The 19,009-nt window shown below is 41.9% G+C and overlaps 1 protein-coding gene across 1 annotated transcript; it reads right to left on the bottom strand.

Annotated features, from left to right (window-relative positions):
* Nucleotides 1-8,218: 8,218 nt before the first annotated feature.
* LOC121523486 lies at nucleotides 8,219-18,115 on the bottom strand. The gene is made up of 5 exons (XM_041808396.1): nucleotides 17,986-18,115; nucleotides 15,986-16,839; nucleotides 14,528-15,922; nucleotides 8,749-8,988; nucleotides 8,219-8,593 (listed from the first exon to the last, which is right to left on the bottom strand). The coding sequence occupies exons 1-5, from the start codon at nucleotides 18,113-18,115 to the stop codon at nucleotides 8,219-8,221; spliced, it is 2,994 nt and encodes a 997-aa protein (XP_041664330.1).
* Between the last annotated feature and the right edge of the window lie 894 nt (nucleotides 18,116-19,009).

A 19,009-nucleotide genomic window follows, 5' to 3' on the forward strand; every position in this document is an offset into this window, starting at 1 on the left:
ACAGTCATGATCAGACTATAAACCTGTACGTTAACATGAACAGTCATGTGATCAGACTATAAACCTGTACGTTAACATGAACAGTCATGATCAGACTATAAACCTGTACGTTAACATGAACAGTCATGTGATCAGACTATAAACCTGTACGTTAACATGAACAGTCATGTGATCAGACTATAAACCTGTATGTTAACATGAACAGTCATGTGATCAGACTATAAACCTGTACGTTAACATGAACAGTCATGATCAGACTATAAACCTGTACGTTAACATGAACAGTCATGTGATCAGACTATAAACCTGTACGTTAACATGAACAGTCATGATCAGACTATAAACCTGTACGTTAACATGAACAGTCATGTGATCAGACTATAAACCTGTACGTTAACATGAACAGTCATGTGATCAGACTATAAACCTGTACGTTAACATGAACAGTCATGTGATCAGACTATAAACCTGTACGTTAACATGAACAGTCATGATCAGACTATAAACCTGTACGTTAACATGAACAGTCATGATCAGACTATAAACCTGTACGTTAACATGAACAGTCATGTGATCAGACTATAAACCTGTACGTTAACATGAACAGTCATGATCAGACTATAAACCTGTACGTTAACATGAACAGTCATGATCAGACTATAAACCTGTACATTAACATGAACAGTCATGTGAACATACTATAAACCCTGTACGTTAACATGAACAGTCATGTGATCAGACTATAAACCTGTAGGTTAACATGAACAGTCATGTGATCAGACTATAAACCTGTACATTAACATGAACAGTCATGTGATCAGACTATAAACCTGTACGTTAACATGACCAGTCATGATCAGACTATAAACCTGTAGGTTAACATGAACAGTCATGATCAGACTATAAACCTGTACGTTAACATGAACAGACATGATGAGACTATAAACCTGTACGTTAACATGAACAGTCATGTGATCAGACTATAGACCTGTAGGTTAACATGAACAGTCATGTGATCAGACTATAAACCTGTACGTTAACATGAACAGTCATGATCAGACTATAAACCTGTACGTTAACATGAACAGTCATGATCAGACTATAAACCTGTACGTTAACATGAACAGTCATGTGATCAGACTATAAACCTGTACGTTAACATGAACAGTCATGTGATCAGACTATAAACCTGTACGTTAACATGAACAGTCATGTGATCAGACTATAAACCTGTACATTAACATGAACAGTCATGTGATCAGACTATAAACCTGTACGTTAACATGAACAGTCATGATGAGACTATAAACCTGTACGTTAACATGAACAGTCATGTGATCAGACTATAAACCTGTAGGTTAACATGAACAGTCATGTGATCAGACTATAAACCTGTACATTAACATGAACAGTCATGTGATCAGACTATAGACCTGTAGGTTAACATGAACAGTCATGATCAGACTATAAACCTGTACGTTAACATGAACAGTCATGATCAGACTATAAACCTGTACGTTAACATGAACAGTCATGTTAACATGAACAGTCATGATCAGACTATAAACCTGTACGTTAACATGAACAGTCATGATCAGACTATAAACCTGTACGTTAACATGAACAGTCATGTGATCAGACTATAAACCTGTACGTTAACATGAACAGTCATGTGATCAGACTATAAACCTGTACGTTAACATGAACAGTCATGATCAGACTATAAACCTGTACATTAACATGAACAGTCATGTGATCAGACTATAAACCTGTACGTTAACATGAACAGTCATGATCAGACTATAAACCTGTACGTTAACATGAACAGTCATGTGATCAGACTATAAACCTGTACGTTAACATGAACAGTCATGATCAGACTATAAACCTGTACGTTAACATGAACAGTCATGTGATCAGACTATAAACCTGTATGTTAACATGAACAGTCATGATCAGACTATAAACCTGTATGTTAACATGAACAGTCATGATCAGACTATAAACCTGTACGTTAACATGAACAGTCATGATCAGACTATAAACCTGTACATTAACATGAACAGTCATGTGATCAGACTATAAACCTGTACGTTAACATGAACAGTCATGTGATCAGACTATAAACCTGTACGTTAACATGAACAGTCATGATCAGACTATAAACCTGTATGTTAACATGAACAGTCATGATCAGACTATAAACCTGTACGTTAACATGAACAGTCATGTGATCAGACTATAAACCTGTACGTTAACATGAACAGTCATGATCAGACTATAAACCTGTACATTAACATGAACAGTCATGTGATCAGACTATAAACCTGTACGTTAACATGAACAGTCATGTGATCAGACTATAAACCTGTACGTTAACATGAACAGTCATGATCAGACTATAAACCTGTACGTTAACATGAACAGTCATGTGATCAGACTATAAACCTGTACGTTAACATGAACAGTCATGATCAGACTATAAACCTGTACGTTAACATGAACAGTCATGTGATCAGACTATAAACCTGTACGTTAACATGAAGTCATGTGATCAGACTATAAACCTGTAGGTTAACATGAACAGTCATGATCAGACTATAAACCTGTACGTTAACATGAACAGTCATGATCAGACTATAAACCTGTACGTTAACATGAACAGTCATGATCAGACTATAAACCTGTACGTTAACATGAACAGTCATGATCAGACTATAAACCTGTACGTTAACATGAACAGTCATGATCAGACTATAAACCTGTACGTTAACATGAACAGTCATGATCAGACTATAAACCTGTACGTTAACATGAACAGTCATGTGATCAGACTATAAACCTGTACGTTAACATGAACAGTCATGATCAGACTATAAACCTGTACGTTAACATGAACAGTCATGTGATCAGACTATAAACCTGTACGTTAACATGAACAGTCATGTGATCAGACTATAAACCTGTACGTTAACATGAACAGTCATGTGATCAGACTATAAACCTGTACGTTAACATGAACAGTCATGATGAGACTATAAACCCTGAACAGTCATGTGATTTAAACCTGACATGAACAGTCAGATCAGACTATACCTGTCTGAACAGTCAGCTATAAACCTTATAAATCCTGACTCAGAACAGAATGTAGATGTGATCAGACTAAAACCTTCTGTTCTCAGTGGTATGAGACGACTGTTGACCTTTGACCTCTAAAATCCAGTCAGCTCATCCCTGAGTCATGTGATCAGACTATTTAAGAAGAATGGCTCAGAGAGAGTGAGGGATGAACCTGCAGGCCAAACGACCTTTTCAGATTCAGGAAGCTAAACAACAGCAAACAGGAAGTGTCAGAGAATATTAAATAGTCAGGACAGTAGCGAGACGCTCACTGGTGCCTGGTGCATTGACAGTCATGTGGCCTCATGAGGAACGACAGGCAGCAGTTGATAGAAAGAGTGAAAGAACCACCATCTCTTATTGTCTTTGTTGTGACCAGTATTCTGACTGCTGTATCTGTAAATCTCCAAACCATTCAGTTACACTGATATGACTTCACTGCTCCATGGTTAAAGAACAGGTGTTGTTGCGCCAGGTGTTCAGGAACCAGGCCTCCCTGATGACTAATGGGCTGCTGGAATATGGCATAATTATGAAGTAGAGCAGAGAGCATATAAACACAATCCTAACCTTCATGAACCCATCACCAAACCATGGTATAAACAAGAATAACACATCCATCAGCAACAAACCAAACAAAAAACAAACAAATAATCATTTTTTCCTTTCAGACACCCTGACCTCACTCGTATCCTGACTCTGAACAGGGAATGTAGAGTGGTGGGTCAGAAAGAGGGGCCTGGGTCTGTTCTCAGTGGTATTATTATTATATTATTAGCAAGGGTTTACTGTTGACCTTTGACCTCTAAAATCCAGTCAGCTCATCCCTGAGTCTGTGTGACATTTAAGAAGAATGGCTCAGAGAGAGTGAGGGATGAATGCGAGGCCAAACGACCTTTTCAGATTCAGGAAGCTAAACAACAGCAAACAGGAAGTGTCAGAGAATATTAAATAGTCAGGACAGTAGCGAGACGCTCACTGGTGCCTGGTGCATTGACTCCCTCATGTGGCCTCATGAGGAACGACAGGCAGCAGTTGATAGAAAGAGTGAAAGAACCACCATCTCTTATTGTCTTTGTTGTGACCAGTATTCTGACTGCTGTATCTGTAAATCTCCAAACCATTCAGTTACACTGATATGACTTCACTCGTCTCCATGGTTAAAGAACAGGTGTTGTTGCGTCAGGTGTTCAGGAACCAGGCCTCCCTGATGACTAATGGGCTGCTGGAATATGGCATAATTATGAAGTAGAGCAGAGAGCATATAAACACAATCCTAACCTTCATGAACCCATCACCTGTGAGTATCAGCAGCTGATCAGACAGAGAGGAGAAAAAGAGAAACCAAATCACTGTAGCATACCTCCTGTTAGTGTATGAGAGAAGTGAGACGTCGCCTGTTAAATCTGAACCTCTCTGTCATTTATGACATTTACCCAGATCAGCTGTTGGAGCCTAATCTCTGACTGTTGAGTGACACAATTCCCAACATGCATGAAACGTTCAGCTAGACAATACTGGTATGAGATAAGACAGGTAAAGAGAACATTCAGGTATCTTTCCATTGTTTTAAATGTGAGTAGTTAACTACAGCTTGCATTGATAACTATTTTGACTTCAGTCAAATTTATGTTTTAATTCATCTACAATTTAAACCAACTGTAAAATACCCCATTGATATCAAAATTATTCTAAATAAGGAAATATGTTAAAATGGATATTTTAAGATTGAATAGAACTTTATTAGCAATTTTTCTTTTTGTGTGTTGTTTTTTTAATGTCATATTTTTGCTCTGTTTAATGTTTTTAACATTTATTGTATTTTTAAATCCCTGTTTTTGTCTCTTTAAGGTTTTTTTGTATGAACGATGCCTTTAAACAAAATTCACTTACCTTTCTTTGCTAAAAGATGTCCAATTGATGAAGATTTAAAGATCATAATGTTTCTGATTCATTACTATCAGATATGAGTGGCTGCCGTTAGTACATAAAATCATTTAAGATTATAGAACCTTCAAAAATCCACACTTTCCTCATTTATTACCAAATAAAACCCATATAATCATGACAAATGTGCTGATAAATACTCTGCACTCCTGATGTTCTCTCTAGAGTCATTTAGAGATGATGCAAGCCATTAAAGGAGAAATTCACATGAGTAAATAAATATGTTTGTTTTCTTCTTAGAAATAAGCTGAATGGGTTAATAAAGTATAGTTGGCACTTTTCTGCACTCAGTCATGAAACACTTGCAGTTTATAATAAGTTATATTTATATTTAATGTTCTCAATGCAGACATGCAGAGACACTGATTATTTCTCTTCAACTCTGAAAGTCCAAGTTTACTGTTTTTTATTGGGTGTGTATGGCCGTATGAACAGTATGCTGCTCCTCTTCCTCTTTGCTGATGCTGACATCAGGGGGTGAACAGAGGCTCATTTTATTTTATTTTATTTTATTTTATTTTATTTCATTTTAATCATTTTATTTTATTTTATTTCATTTCACTTTACTTAATTTTATTTTATTTTATTTTATTTTACTTTACTTTATTCTATTTTATTTTATTTATTGATTTTTATTTTATGTTATTTTATTTTATTTCACTTCACTTCACTTCTTTTCATTTTATTTTATTTTATCTTATTTTACTTAATTGTGTTTCATTTTAATCATTTTATTTTTGTTTTATTTAATTTAATTTCATTTCATTTCATTTCACTTTATTTTATTTTACTTCATTCTATTTTATTTTATTTCATTTTATTTTTATTTCATTTCATTTCATTTCATTTTACTTCATTTTATTTTATTTTACTTCATTCTATTTTATTTTATTTCATTTTATTTTTATTTCATTTCATTTCATTTCACTTCATTTTATTTTATTTTATTTTATTTTATTTTATTTTATTTTGTTTTATTTTATTTTATTTTATTTTATTTTATTTATTTATTTTTATTTTATTTTATTTTGTTGGATCAATTTTGTTATAAATGCATTCTTCCTAATTACATACACAAAAAAATGAAAAAGAAAAAAACACAACTGATAAAAGTTGAAGCTCATGTATCAGGAATTAGACTCCAGCTGACAAACTTGAAGAGGAGTTCCATCAGTGTCGCTTAAACATTGTTCAAAATCACAATTCCTGAGTACAAATGTGACCTTTTAGTGAACTTTAATATACAGCAGAAAATGAACAGTGCTTAACAAATATCTTAGACCACCTGTCATATTTGTCTCAGAGACCATACAGCATCATGAAGTGCTTTTGAACAGGAATGAGGAATTTCAAACTGAATTCACCCAAATCTGAGCCGGCTCACTGGGCTTCTCTGAGAAGTCAGAAATGAATCAAGCATAACATTCAACCACTAAAACTCATTTTTCTCTTCAGGAATGACAGTAAATAACTATAATTTGACATTTTAATCAGAAATATTAATGTGCTTTACTATACTTTCAGTTTTTTTGTAAATCAGTCAATTTGAAAATTCATGGATAACAAAAATAATTCTATTTTAGCATTAAAAATATCATTTGGGTTAAAGAGCTTCTACATATTGGTGTATTAACCATTGCAGAAAGATCAAAATGATTTTGGTAATTACCAATGCTGTTAATTTAGGGCAGCTGTGGCAGAAACCTGACTTTGGTTAGGGTTAGGGTGGGCTAATACATTTGTTAAGCACTGTATTCGCAGTATTGTGCGCCTTTTCCCCCTTGAGGAAGGATGGGGGTCCCTGATCTCTTATGCTGTCTTTTTTTCTGGGGGGGGGCTCACAGGCTGAAAAGTTTGGGAACTGCTGCCCTACAGAACAAGCATGCATACGTTGTAGGGATGCACTGGTGCTTCTGTTTAACATCCCAACTCAGCACATCACTAAAGAGTAAGGACGGGGCAACGAAGGATGGAAAAGATTAACCTTCAGATGGTCAACAGGTCAGTCACATGACTGGGTATAAAAGGAGCGTTGTAGAGAGGCAGAGTCTCTCAGAAGTGAAGATGGGCAGAGGTTCACCAATCTGAGAAAAACTGAGTCTAAAAATTGTGGAACAATTTCAGGAAAATGTTCCTCAACATAAAATAGTGAAGACGTTGAATCTTCCTCCATCTGCAGTCCATAATACCAACAACAGATTCAGAGAGTCTCTGTGAGCAAGGGACAAGGCTGAGGGGGCCCTCAGGGGCCCTCAGGGGCCACTGCATTAAAAACAGGCATGATTCTGTAGTGAAATCCCTGCGTGGGCTCAGGAACATTCCAGAAATCATCGTCTGTCAACACAGTTGGCTGTGCCATCCACCAATGACAGTTAAAGCTGGATCATGGAGAGAAGAAGCCATATGTGACCAGGATCCAGAACCACCGTGGTCCGTCTTCTCTGGACCAGAGCTCATTTAACATGGACTGAGGAAACATGGAAAACTGTTCTGTGGTCAAAGGAAACATGGAAAACTGTTCTGTGGTCAAAGGAAACATGGAAAACTGTTCTGTGGTCAGAGGAAACCTTGGACGCCGTGTCCTGTGGACTAAAGAGGATCTGGAGCATCCAGCTTGTTCTCCTGGCTCAGGTCTAAAGCCTCCATCTCTGATGGTATGGGGTTGCATTAGTGCCGATGGCATGGGCAGCTCTAACATCTGGAACTATCAATGCTGGAAAGTAGAGAGAGCTTTTAGAGCCACATATGCTCCCATCCAGACAACGTCTCTGTCAGCAAGACCATGCTAGACCATAGACCACATCCATCACAACAGCATGGCTTCACAGGAGGGGAGTCCTGAACTGGTCTGCCTGCAGTCCAGACCTTTCACCAACAGAGAACATTTGGAGCATCAGAAAAGGAAAAATCCAGCAATGGTAGACACGGCCCTGTCCCTACTTTACTGAGACGTGTTGTCACCATCAAATTCAAAATGAGCTCATTTTAATGAAATGTTAAAATGTCTCAGTTTAACATCTGATCTGTTGTTTCTGTTCTTTTGTGAATCAAATATGAGTTTTTGAGATTTGACAACTATTGACTTCTGTTTTTTTTTTTTTACACACAGCGACCCAACTTTTGTGGAATTTGGGTTGTAAAAGTCAGGAAGTCAGAGATCAGAGAGGTATGGAGGGGCGAGGTTGTGGATGGCTTTGTATGTGTGGAGCAGGATTATGTATTGAAGGCGGTATGTGATGGGGAGCCAGTGGAGCTGCTGCAGGATGGGTGTCCTAGAAATGATATGAGCTGCTGAGTTCTGAACCAGCTGAAGTTCATGGAGGATTTTCTGGGGGAGACCAAACAGAAGGGAGTCACAATAATGGAGTCGGGAGGAGACTAAACTATGGTCCAGAATGGCTGTGATGTGAGGGGTGGGGGCGGAGGTGGTTGATATTTGGAGGTGGAAGTACGCTGACCGGGTTATGTTGTTGATGTGTGATGGGAAGGAGAGTGTACTGTCCAGGATGACGCCCAGACTCTTTACCTGAGGGGAGGGGGAGATGAAGGAGTGGTCAAATGGAATAGAGAAACTGTTAGATTTGTTGAGAGTGGATCTGGTGCCAATTAATAACACTTCTGTTTTATCGCTGTTTAATTTGAGGAAATTGAGTGTGAATCAGGACTTTATTTCAAGGAGACAGTTGGTGAGGGAGGAAGGTGGGGGGTGGAGTCAGGTTTAGTGGATATGTAGAGCTGGGTGTCATCCGCGTAGCAGAGAAACTGAATGTTGTATTTTCGAAGGATGTGGTCAAGTGAGAGGATGTAGATGATGAAGAGCAGGGGCCCCAGGACTGAGCCCTGGGGCACACCTGTGGTGACTGGTAGTGGGTAGGAAGTGAATGATTTGAGCTGAATGAACTGAGATATCTGGAGGGAAACCTGCAGAAACAAAGAAACAACCAGGACTGGGTTTTTAAGAGGGACAGCTTTTTGGCAGACTTGCAATCACCATGGCGTTGAAGCACTTGTCCAACTCCTCCTGGCTTGCCTGTTACCATGGCAACAAGATAAACGTGGGATTGTTTTTGCTTCCATGGATTTATGACTTGTTTAGCTGTCAGAAAAGAGGAGAGACGTGGGTTAATTCATCGCACTTTCACTCTGACCTCCTTCATTTTCACTCCTCTCTTTTGTAATCCTCCATCTGGTTTCCTGCCTGATGTGGGGAGTAAGAGTTTCATTTTCACTGAGTAGTGAAACTGCTGGTGTGACCATGTGTAAACATGACCTCAATGAACCACAACTCCTCCACTGGGCTGAGGAGATCCCCTCTCAAAATAAAGCTCTGCCAGCTGTTTTTGACATCATCATGAGAATGTCTCCATGGTTCAGAAATCTGTCACGCCATAATGACTGTGAGAAACAGACCTCACCTATGGGCATGGAAAACTTCCAAACATTTCCAGCAGTCACAGCTCAACAAAATATCAGCAGCCCTCTGTGATTTTATATTCATACTCATGCACTTTACCTTTAGAAGTAGAGGTGCAACTTTCTTTCCTGGAAATGTACTTTTTTTTTTTTTTGAATGGCCCTCATTAATTGCCATAGATTGGTGACTGGTCAACATCCATCCATCCATTTTCTCTACCCCTTATCCCATTGGGGGGTCACAGGGGGGCTGGAGCCTATCCCAGCTGTCACTGGGCAAGGGGCAGGGCCACACCCTGGACTGGTCACCAGTCAATCACAGAGCTGACATACAGAGACAGACAACCAGGCATGCTCACACTCACATCTATGGGCAATTTAGAGTCACCAATTAACCTAACGAGCATGTTTTTGGTGGTGGGAGGAAGCTGGAGTACCTGGAGTGAACCCACAGGGAGAACATGCAAACTCTGCAGAGAAAGGCCCTGACCGGGAAGCGGACCAGGAACCGTCTTGCTGTGAGGCAACAGCACTAACCCCTGTGCCGCCGCTAACCCCTGTGCCGCCATGCAGCCCTTGGTCAACTTTGGAATCACTAAACAAAACTGCAAGGCTGTGCAGGGTTTCCTTCTTCAGCTGTGATTGCAATGTGGCTAAAATGAATGAAAAATAAAGTCAAAGAAAACTTTCCACCAGTTCCTCTGAGGATGTTTAGATGTGGCTCTGGGTTCTTTTAGGACCTCCTGGATGAGTCGTCTATTCACCCTTGGGGTCATTTTGCTAGGCTGGCCTCTCCTGGGAAGGTTCAGCAGTGTTCAAAGTTTTTCCCATTGGTGGATAATGGCTCTCAGTATGGTTCACTGGAGTCTCAAAGCCTTGGAGATGGCTGACCACTTCTGGGAAGGGTCCCCACTTTTGTATATGCCAGTAATCCTTCCTTTTGTTGACTGTCCTTTGTTGCCAACTTCTCCATAAGTTGTCAACTAAGGCCTAGTATTCTGCAACAACTGAGAGAAAAATGCCCCAACATCCCCAGCTGCACCAACATTCCACACTCTGCCTTTGATAATAATGCCATCAGTGTTAATTCTTGCAGCTATTTTTAATTTTCTTATTAGTTTTAGTCTTTTAATGAAATTCATTTTAGTTTTAGTCAAATTTTAGTCATTTCTATCCTTTTTAGTTTTAGTCTAGTTTTAGTCAACGGAAACTCAAAAACAATTTATTCTAGTTTTAGTCATCACAGATCTATTTTTGTTAGTCTCATTCTAGTTTTAGTCATCACAGATCTATTTTTGTTAGTCTCAGTCTAGTTTTAGTCATCACAGATCTATTTTTGTTAGTCTCAGTCTAGTTTTAGTCATCACAGATCTATTTTTGTTAGTCTCAGTCTAGTTTCAGTCATCACAGATCTATTTTTGTTAGTCTCAGTCTAGTTTCAGTCATCACAGATCTATTTTTGTTAGTCTCAGTCTAGTTTTAGTCATCACAGATCTATTTTTGTTAGTCTCAGTCTAGTTTTAGTCATCACAGATCTACTTTTGTTAGTCTCAGTCTAGTTTCAGTCATCACAGATCTATTTTTGTTAGTCTCAGTCTAGTTTTAGTCATCACAGAACAAAATTCACACTGGATACCACCATTTTTTAAAAAAATATTCCATGTTGGCCTTTGAGATCCTCTACGAACATTCGAGAGCAAGAACAACACAAGCAAAGATCTAGACGAGAAGAAACAACATCAGTAAGTGCCACAAAGTGCTTCAGATCCAATTGGACGCAGGTGCTGCCATGCAGTGTTTAAGGCAAAGCACCTAAAATATACGCTGTTTTTTTTTTTTGTTTTTTTTTTTTTTTTAAACACCAACAATGAATCACGCAAAATGTGAGAACTCTCATCGCCATCCATTAGACTTCACAACTAATTACCAAGTACCAAGTACACAAAGAGTACCATGCACTCTTTAAGTCATGTTGGCAGGCTGAATATTTCTTGGAAGATTCACCTCTATTCCAAGTTTTCTCCATGTGTGGATAATGGCTCTCAGTGTGGTTGGCTGGAGTCAGAGCCTTAGAAATGTCTTGTAACCCTTTCAGACTGATCGATGTCAGCGACTTTTCACTCAGGACCAGGTCGGTTTGGATGGCTTTTTCCTTGATGAATGAAATCATCATTTAAAAACTGAAGTTTGTGTTTACTCAGGTTACCTTTGTTTAATATTACTGTTTAAAAACTAAACCTTAGCAGGTAAATGTTGCTTCTAGTTTTAATGTTGCTCTTACATGGAGGAAAGCCTCAGTGTTGGTCCGCATAGTGCTTGTTTTTCATCTGTAAACACCTTTAAATCATGGAAATCACCTGCTGATGACCTGGAAAAGTTTTAAAAGTCATGGAGAAACACATCATGATGGTCTGAGTGGATGTGGAGTGTCCTCTTTAGTTTGACTGATCCATCTGTTGTCATCACAGAGAGGAAGAGCAGCGTGAATCACAGCAGTCCAGTCAGTGTTTTTCTCCTCCAGGAGTGTGGCAGGCATCATCTTAAACCTGTTTGTGCAGCCAGGTGTGTGTGATTACAGCGGTGACTGAAGTGATGAGCAATGAAGACATCCTTTTTCCAGGGCAGAGTGTTCCATAAATAAACCGAGGGGAATTATGGGAAAAGATGTGATGTAAGGGTTAAAAATGTGAATTGGTATAAGGTGGCAACAGTGTAATTTAAAAAAATATTCTTCATTTTTTAGGGCAAAAAAGACGCCGTTGAGCTAAACCTCGGCAGCCAAGGGAACCTGGGAAATAGTTTTTCTAGCCTTATTTTGATATAAGAGTAATTTTGATCATTTATTTTAAATGCATCTGTTAAATATTTATCCGTCAAACAGTAAACATGTTGGATAATTCTCCTTTGACATGATTCCTTTAAATAAATGTCTTTTATACTGAGATTACTATGGACAATAAAGTGTGGACTGTCAGACGATGTTTTCATAAATATAACCCAATCTTCATCGTAACTAGTAAATGCTGGATTTCCACTTTAGCATGACTTCACATGACATCACTGCCTGGTTGTTTTTCATCTGAAGACAAAAAGTCCCTTTAAGCACTGAAAATAGAAGACCCACAGTAGGAGTCTCATACTGAATCCACAGTCCACATCCTGCAGACTTCCCCTTTCACTTTTATGTCACAAACACAGACGCATGACACAGACCTACTTACTGAACAAGTCACCACAGGACAGGGACTTCTTGTTAGCCCCAGCAGACAGCTGTTAATGCAGCATGATAAGATAGCCAGCTTTGGACTTTTCTGGTGAAACAGGAAGAGTAGACTGAGCATCTGGCCTACAGGATACAGATAATAGTGAGGGAGAAACAGTTCAGTATAATGACAGAGTAATAAAGACGTTCCTTTGACTCTTCTATGTGATGTTCTGAAGCCAGAGAACTCCACTAACTCTTCTTCTTTTGTTTTTTTCTTTCTTTTTTTTTTTTTAATAATTAGAAATAAAAAACGTCAACATCACATTTACACCAGTATTCAGAGCCTTTACTGTAGGTTCAGGTTCCTCCATGTCTCTGCTGAGATGTTTCTACACCTTGACTGGAGTCCACCTGTGCTAATATAACCTGATTGGATGTATTTCTAAAAGCTCACATCTCTCTATAGAAGGCCTCACAGCTGACAATGATATCAGAGCAGAAACCAAGGGTCAAAGGTCAAAGGAGCCGCAGAGCTCAGAGACAGGATTGTTGACAGGCACAGATCTGGGGAAGGTCACAGAAACATTTCTGCTGCTCTGAAGGTTCCCAGAGAAGTCTGGACCAACCAGGACTCTTCTAGAGCTGGTCACCGTCAGGTAAGAAAGGCCGTAGTAAGAGAAGGGACCAAGAACCTGGTGGTCCCTCTGACTGAGCTCCAGAGATCCTGTGTGGAGATGGGACAAAGTTCCAGAAGGTCAACCATCACTGCAGCCCTCCACTGATCTGGGCTTTATAGCAGAGAGACAGAAGACTCTCCTCACATGAAAACCTGACTGGAGTTTGCAAAAAAAAAAAAAAAAAAAAAAAATCCCTGAAGGACTCTCAGACTGTGGGAAACAAGATTCTCTGGTCTGATGAAATCAAGATTCAGCTGTTTGGTCTCAGCTCTGAATCTGGAGGAAACCATGCAGCGCTCATCACCTGCCCAATACCATCCCAGCTGTGAAGCATGGTGGTGGCAGCATCATCCTGTGGGGGTGTTCCTCCTCAGCAGGGACTGGTAGGCTGGTAGTGATATCTTCAGGGGCTTGGACCTTATTTCTGGGCCAAATCAAAATCTATTTGATGCTAATTTTCCACTTTTAACACTACTTGACATCCATTATATGTCTCAGTTACTGAAAGTGATTTCAGACGTCGACCTCATACCTGATGCCCGTCCACAATCATTATAGGTCAAGGCCCCTGGGAGCACAAGGCCCCAGATGATCACCTGCCTTCTCCTAATGGTTAAACCATTTATGATTTGGCCCGTAGCTTCTTTATCCTCATTCAACCTCTTCAGAAAGTTGTGGCTGAACGAAGCTGGTAAAGTTCAGAATGATTCACAGATAAACTGATGGAATCTTTGTGCACATGAGACGCTTCTTCATGCTTGTTTCTGCTCACCTGTGCTCTTTCAGTACTGCTTGGTCAATACTGAAAACATGTCCATAAAACAGAGCACTGACCAGGTTTTCGCCTGAACAATCACAGGTAAATGTTAAAGATTTTCCAGATGTACATGCAATAATATTATCTTGAATTTATATAGCGCCTTTCAAGAAACCCAAGGACTCTTTACAGGAACACATAGACATGGACAAACTATGTGAGGGTAGGATGAGTGTGAGGGGTGGTTTAGTGAAGACTGTAGGCTGTGGTGAACAGGTGGTGCTTGAGACGTTTTTTGAAAATGTCCAGAGATGGAGCGCTACGGATGTCTGCAGGAAGAGTGTTCCAGAGGGTGGGAGCTGCAGCACTGAAGGCTCTGTCTCCATAGGTTTGGAGTTTGGTTTTGGGCATGGAAAGTAGGCCGGTGTCTGAAGATCGAAGGTTGCGGGATGGTGTGTATGGATGGAGGAGATCAGAAAGGTACTGGGGAGCCAGAGCATGGAGAGATTTGTATGTGAGGAGGAGGACTTTGTAGTTGATACGAGACTTGATAGGGAGCCAGTGGAGGTGGATGAGGGTCTGAGTGATGTGTTGCCAGGGTCTAGTGCGGGTGAGAACTCTAGCTGCAGAGTTTTGGACGTACTGAAGCCTGTCCAGGGTTTTGCTGGGAACTCCAGACAGGACTCCATTACAGTAGTCCAGGCGGGAGGTTATGAAAGCATGAATGAGTGTTTCAGCCACAGAATCAGGGAGTGATGGTCGGAGTCTGGAGATGTTCTTGAGATGATAGAAGGCAGATTTGGTGATAGACTTTATGTGGGACTGGAAGGAGAGGGTGGAGTCCAGGATGACGCCCAGGTTTCGGACCTCGGAGGACGGACAGATGGAGGTCCCGTCCACATGGAGAATGAGATCTCCAACCTTCTGCAGCAGCGCTTTGGGGGCCACCACCATGAGCTCTGTTTTATTGCTGTTGAGTTTGAGTTGGTTAGAGGTCATCCAGGCTTTGATGTCGTGGAGGCAGTTTACCAGGGAGTGGGGAGGGAGCTGGGTGGATGGTTTGGTGCTGAGATAGAGTTGGGTGTCATCTGCATAAGAGTGAAAGCTGAGACCGTGTTTGTGAATAATCTGTCCAAGGGGAAGCATGTAGATGGTGAAAAGGAGAGGTCCAAGAACAGAGCCTAGCCCAAACTGTTTTCTTTGTGAGAGATATGAGTGAAACCAGGAGAGAGCTGTACCAGTGATGCCAAGATGGTGAGACAGGCGGTCAAGGAGGACGGTGTGGGATATTGTGTTGAAGGCAGCGGTTAGGTCAAGGAGGATGAGGAGGCTGATGTGTCCAGAATCTGCAGCTGTGAGGAGGTCGTTGGTTATTTTGATAAGGGCGGTCTCAGTGCTGTGGTGAGTGTGAAATCCTGATTGAAGAGGTTCATGGAGCTCATGGTTGGACATGTGTTGCTGGAGTTGGGCAGCGACTGCTTTTTTGAGAATTTTGCTGATGAAGGGAAGGTTGGAGATCGGTCGATAGTTGAGGAGGTCCTCTGGGTCTGACCCAGGCTTCTTGATGATGGGGGTTACTGAGGCAGTTTTGAAGGATGAGGGGACAATTCCAGATGATAATGAGGTGTTGATGATGTCTACCATGATGGGGCACAGAACAGACAGAGATGCTTTCACCAGTGGTGTGGGCATGGGGTCGAGAGAGCAGGTGGATGCCTTGGCCTTCTTGACCCATTCAGTCACTTGGAGAGTGTCCACGGGTGTGAAGCAGGAAAGACGGCAGTGAGGCGGAGGAGCGGTGTCCTGGTGTGAAGTGAAATCCTGAGGTGGAGGTCCAGATGAAAGTTGCTGCTGGATGGAGGCAACTTTATCCTGGAAAAACTGCAGGTGCCTAGTGCAGCGGTCGAAGTTGGCTGGGGGATGAAGGTTGTCAATGGGGCGGAGAAGGCGATTTATTGTGGAGAAGAGCATCCGGGGATGGTTTTGCTGGTCACTGATGAGGGATGAGTAGTAGCTGGACTTTGCTCTGGAGAGAGCTTCTTTGTAGGAGCGCACATGCTCTTTATAGGCCTCCAGATGGACGGTGAGGCCAGATTTTTTAGAAAGTCTCTCCAGCTGTCGGCCAGAAGCCTTCATGAAGCGGAGTTCAGCAGTGTACCAGGGGGCTGGGTGGGTAAAGGAGACTGAGCGAGTCTTCAGAGGGGCGAGAGAATCCAGGCTGAGGGATAGTGCTGTATTGTAGTGATTGGCCAGGGCATCAACTGTGGTTATAGGGTGTGTAGTGGTCAGGTTGGTCGCTAACATGTTCTTGATGGCTGGGATGCTTATTGACTTGAGGTTACGGAAAGTGATGTTGCGTTTTGTAAGCTGTCTGGGGAGGGGGGTGGGGCTAGAGAAGAAAACAGCATGGTGATCTGAGATGGCTAGGTCCAGGCATTGTGGAATGAATGGGGTGAGACCAGTGGAGCACACAAGATCCAGTGTGTGACCTTTGGAGTGGGTGGGTCCTTGGACATGCTGTGTGATGTTGAAGCAGTCCAGTAGTGATAGAAATTCAGAGGTGAGTGTGCAGCTGGTGGAGTCAACGTGGATATTGAAGTCTCCAAGGAGAAGTATGGAAGAAGACCTGGAGCAGACAGAGGTGAGGAGCTCAGACAGGTCAGACAGGAAGGTGGTAGTTGCTTTGGGAGGCCGGTAGGTGAGGACGATCTGAAGTGGAGCTGATCCAGTGAGAGAGATGATTAGACACTGGAGAGCTGAGGTGCTGGGTGCTGGTAGCTCCTTAACCTGGAAATCTTCTCTATAGATCACGGCCAGCCCCCCACCGCGACCAGTGGTGCCAGGTCTTTGGATATACACATAGCCAAGTGGGGTTGCTTGGTTTAGTGTGAAGTAGTCGTTTGGGCTTTGCCAGGTTTCAGTCAGACATAAGAAGTCTACTTTCCTGTCTGTGATGATGTCATGGATGAGGTGGGCTTTATTGTTTATGGACCGGGCATTTTCAGCATAAATGTGGTGGAAATGTTTGAAGATGATGAGCAGAGGGGAGTGGGAGGGACGTTAGTGCATCTGAGAGGTCTCAGGTTACTGAGCTGTACGTGTGGTTTGTTGTGATGACGTCGTCGAGAGTGGGCCGGGCGCCGGTCCGACTGGACTGTGGGGACAGCGTGGCTGGAGTAAACAAACTTTAGTTTCTGTGCTCTGTGGATATAACGAGGACGACGCAGAAAGCAGAGGGATTTAATGTCTGTAAGACAGGCTGGAGAGGAGAAAGAGATGAGGTTGAGAAGCTGCTGGGGCGAGTATTTGAGGAGCACCACGTTAGCTGCATGAGGAAGCAGTGGGAGCAAGCTGCTGCTAGCTAGCTATCCGCTAGCCCACAGAGGCTAACAGCTGATCGGCGGCTACAAGCTAACAGCTAAACCGGCGTCTAGCCGGGAAATCCTGATGGAAGATCCCCGGGTGGTCAAGAGAGAATGCTCAAGATTCCAAGGGGAAAAGCAGTCAGAGCTCCGGTGGGACACTTGCTAAGACAGGGGGCTAGAGGTGAGCCGGAGGACGCTAACAGCTGTGTGGCGGTGAGTACTTCGGCTGATGACAACACAAGGTTCGTTGTAACAAAGTTAGAGCTAACTGATATCAATCAGCGCTCGACTGGATGGTTTAGCAACAGCAGAGGAACAGCAGCCGGCGGCCGGCTCTCAATGTCAATGTTGTTTACAGTTACATTAAAAATAATATTTGTAAAATCAGCACCTTCTAACCACCATTTTGTCGCATAACCCCTGCTGATATGTGTAACGAGACACCAGGGGGGAGATAGCCCCCCCAGCCCCTTTCCACAGGGCACTGCTTGATCCAGGTACCGGCGGCACTGGGTTCTGAACCCCAGCCTCTCCCGCTACAGGTGCTCATGCCCACTTGGGTGCTTGAGAGTGTGCTGAACCCACTGTGCCACCAGTACCGTTCACACTGGGAGATCTTCTCCTGGCACATTTATCATCATCATTTGGGATGTGGGACTTTAAAATGCAGAACCTCTCCCCTAAGACTTCCAGAGGTTTCCCTTCTCACTTTGAACTCAAGTTGTCACCAAGCCATGGGAAGACTTGAACCAGCAACCTCCAGACCACCAGGCACCCCACTCTCTCCCAAGGCCACAGAGAAAGACACTTGCTGAAGTCCTCCAAAGGTTTTTAAATTCTCCCATTAGACTCAAATCTCGAAAACTGACCAAACCATGGTAAGACTTGAACCTGCAACCTTCAGAGTCCCAAGCAATCCTTTATCTCAGTAGACTACCGAAGCGGACACTTGCAATGGGCTTCCAGAGGTTTCCTCTTCTTTATTTGGAGTCAAAGCTTGAAAATTGACAAAGTCACATTAAGATTTGAAGCTGCACCCTTCAGACTCCCAGACAGACCTCTACCTCAATAGCTCACATAGACAGACACCTGCTATCATCTCCTAAAGCTTTCCCCTTCTTTCTTCAGACTCAGCTCTTAAAAACTAACCAAGCCTAAGTAGGATTTGAACCTGCCACCTTCAGACTCCAAGACAGAGCGCTCTTCTTCTTTGCCACACAGACAAACATTTCTAGAAGTTCCCAAAGATTCTCCTTTTTCTCTTTGGACTCAAATCTTCAAGACTGACAAAGCGTTGTTAAGATCTGAACCTGGACCCTGCAGCCTCCCTGGTAGTCCTGGATCCCTCTAGGCTACAGAAAGAGTTACAGATGAACATCTGAGGTTTTCATTACTTCTTTTGGACACTGGACTTCAAAGTCAACCAGCCCCACCTGGATTAGGTCAGATCCAGTAACCTTTGGACTGCCAGTCAGTCTTCTATCACCTTCAGCCACAGGATCAGACTCTTGCTCCAGTTTCTCCA

The sequence above is a fragment of the Cheilinus undulatus genome, linkage group 16 (assembly GCF_018320785.1).
Source record: "Cheilinus undulatus linkage group 16, ASM1832078v1, whole genome shotgun sequence".
Taxonomy (NCBI): Eukaryota; Metazoa; Chordata; class Actinopteri; order Labriformes; family Labridae; genus Cheilinus; species Cheilinus undulatus.

What these genes read in the sequence shown, in the direction of transcription:
- LOC121523486 (XM_041808396.1), bottom strand. Translation starts at nt 18,115, where the DNA reads ATGTGCCAGGAGAAGATCTCCCAGTGTGAACGGTACTGGTGGCACAGT. An exon ending in TTCAGAACCCAGTGCCGCCG is followed by an intron (nt 16,840 to 17,985) that starts GTACCTGGATCA and finishes TCACTGGATCAG; the next exon opens with CTCCACTTCAGATCGTCCTC. An exon ending in ACACCGGCCTACTTTCCATG is followed by an intron (nt 8,989 to 14,527) that starts CCCAAAACCAAA and finishes TTGTTTCTGCAG; the next exon opens with GTTTCCCTCCAGATATCTCA.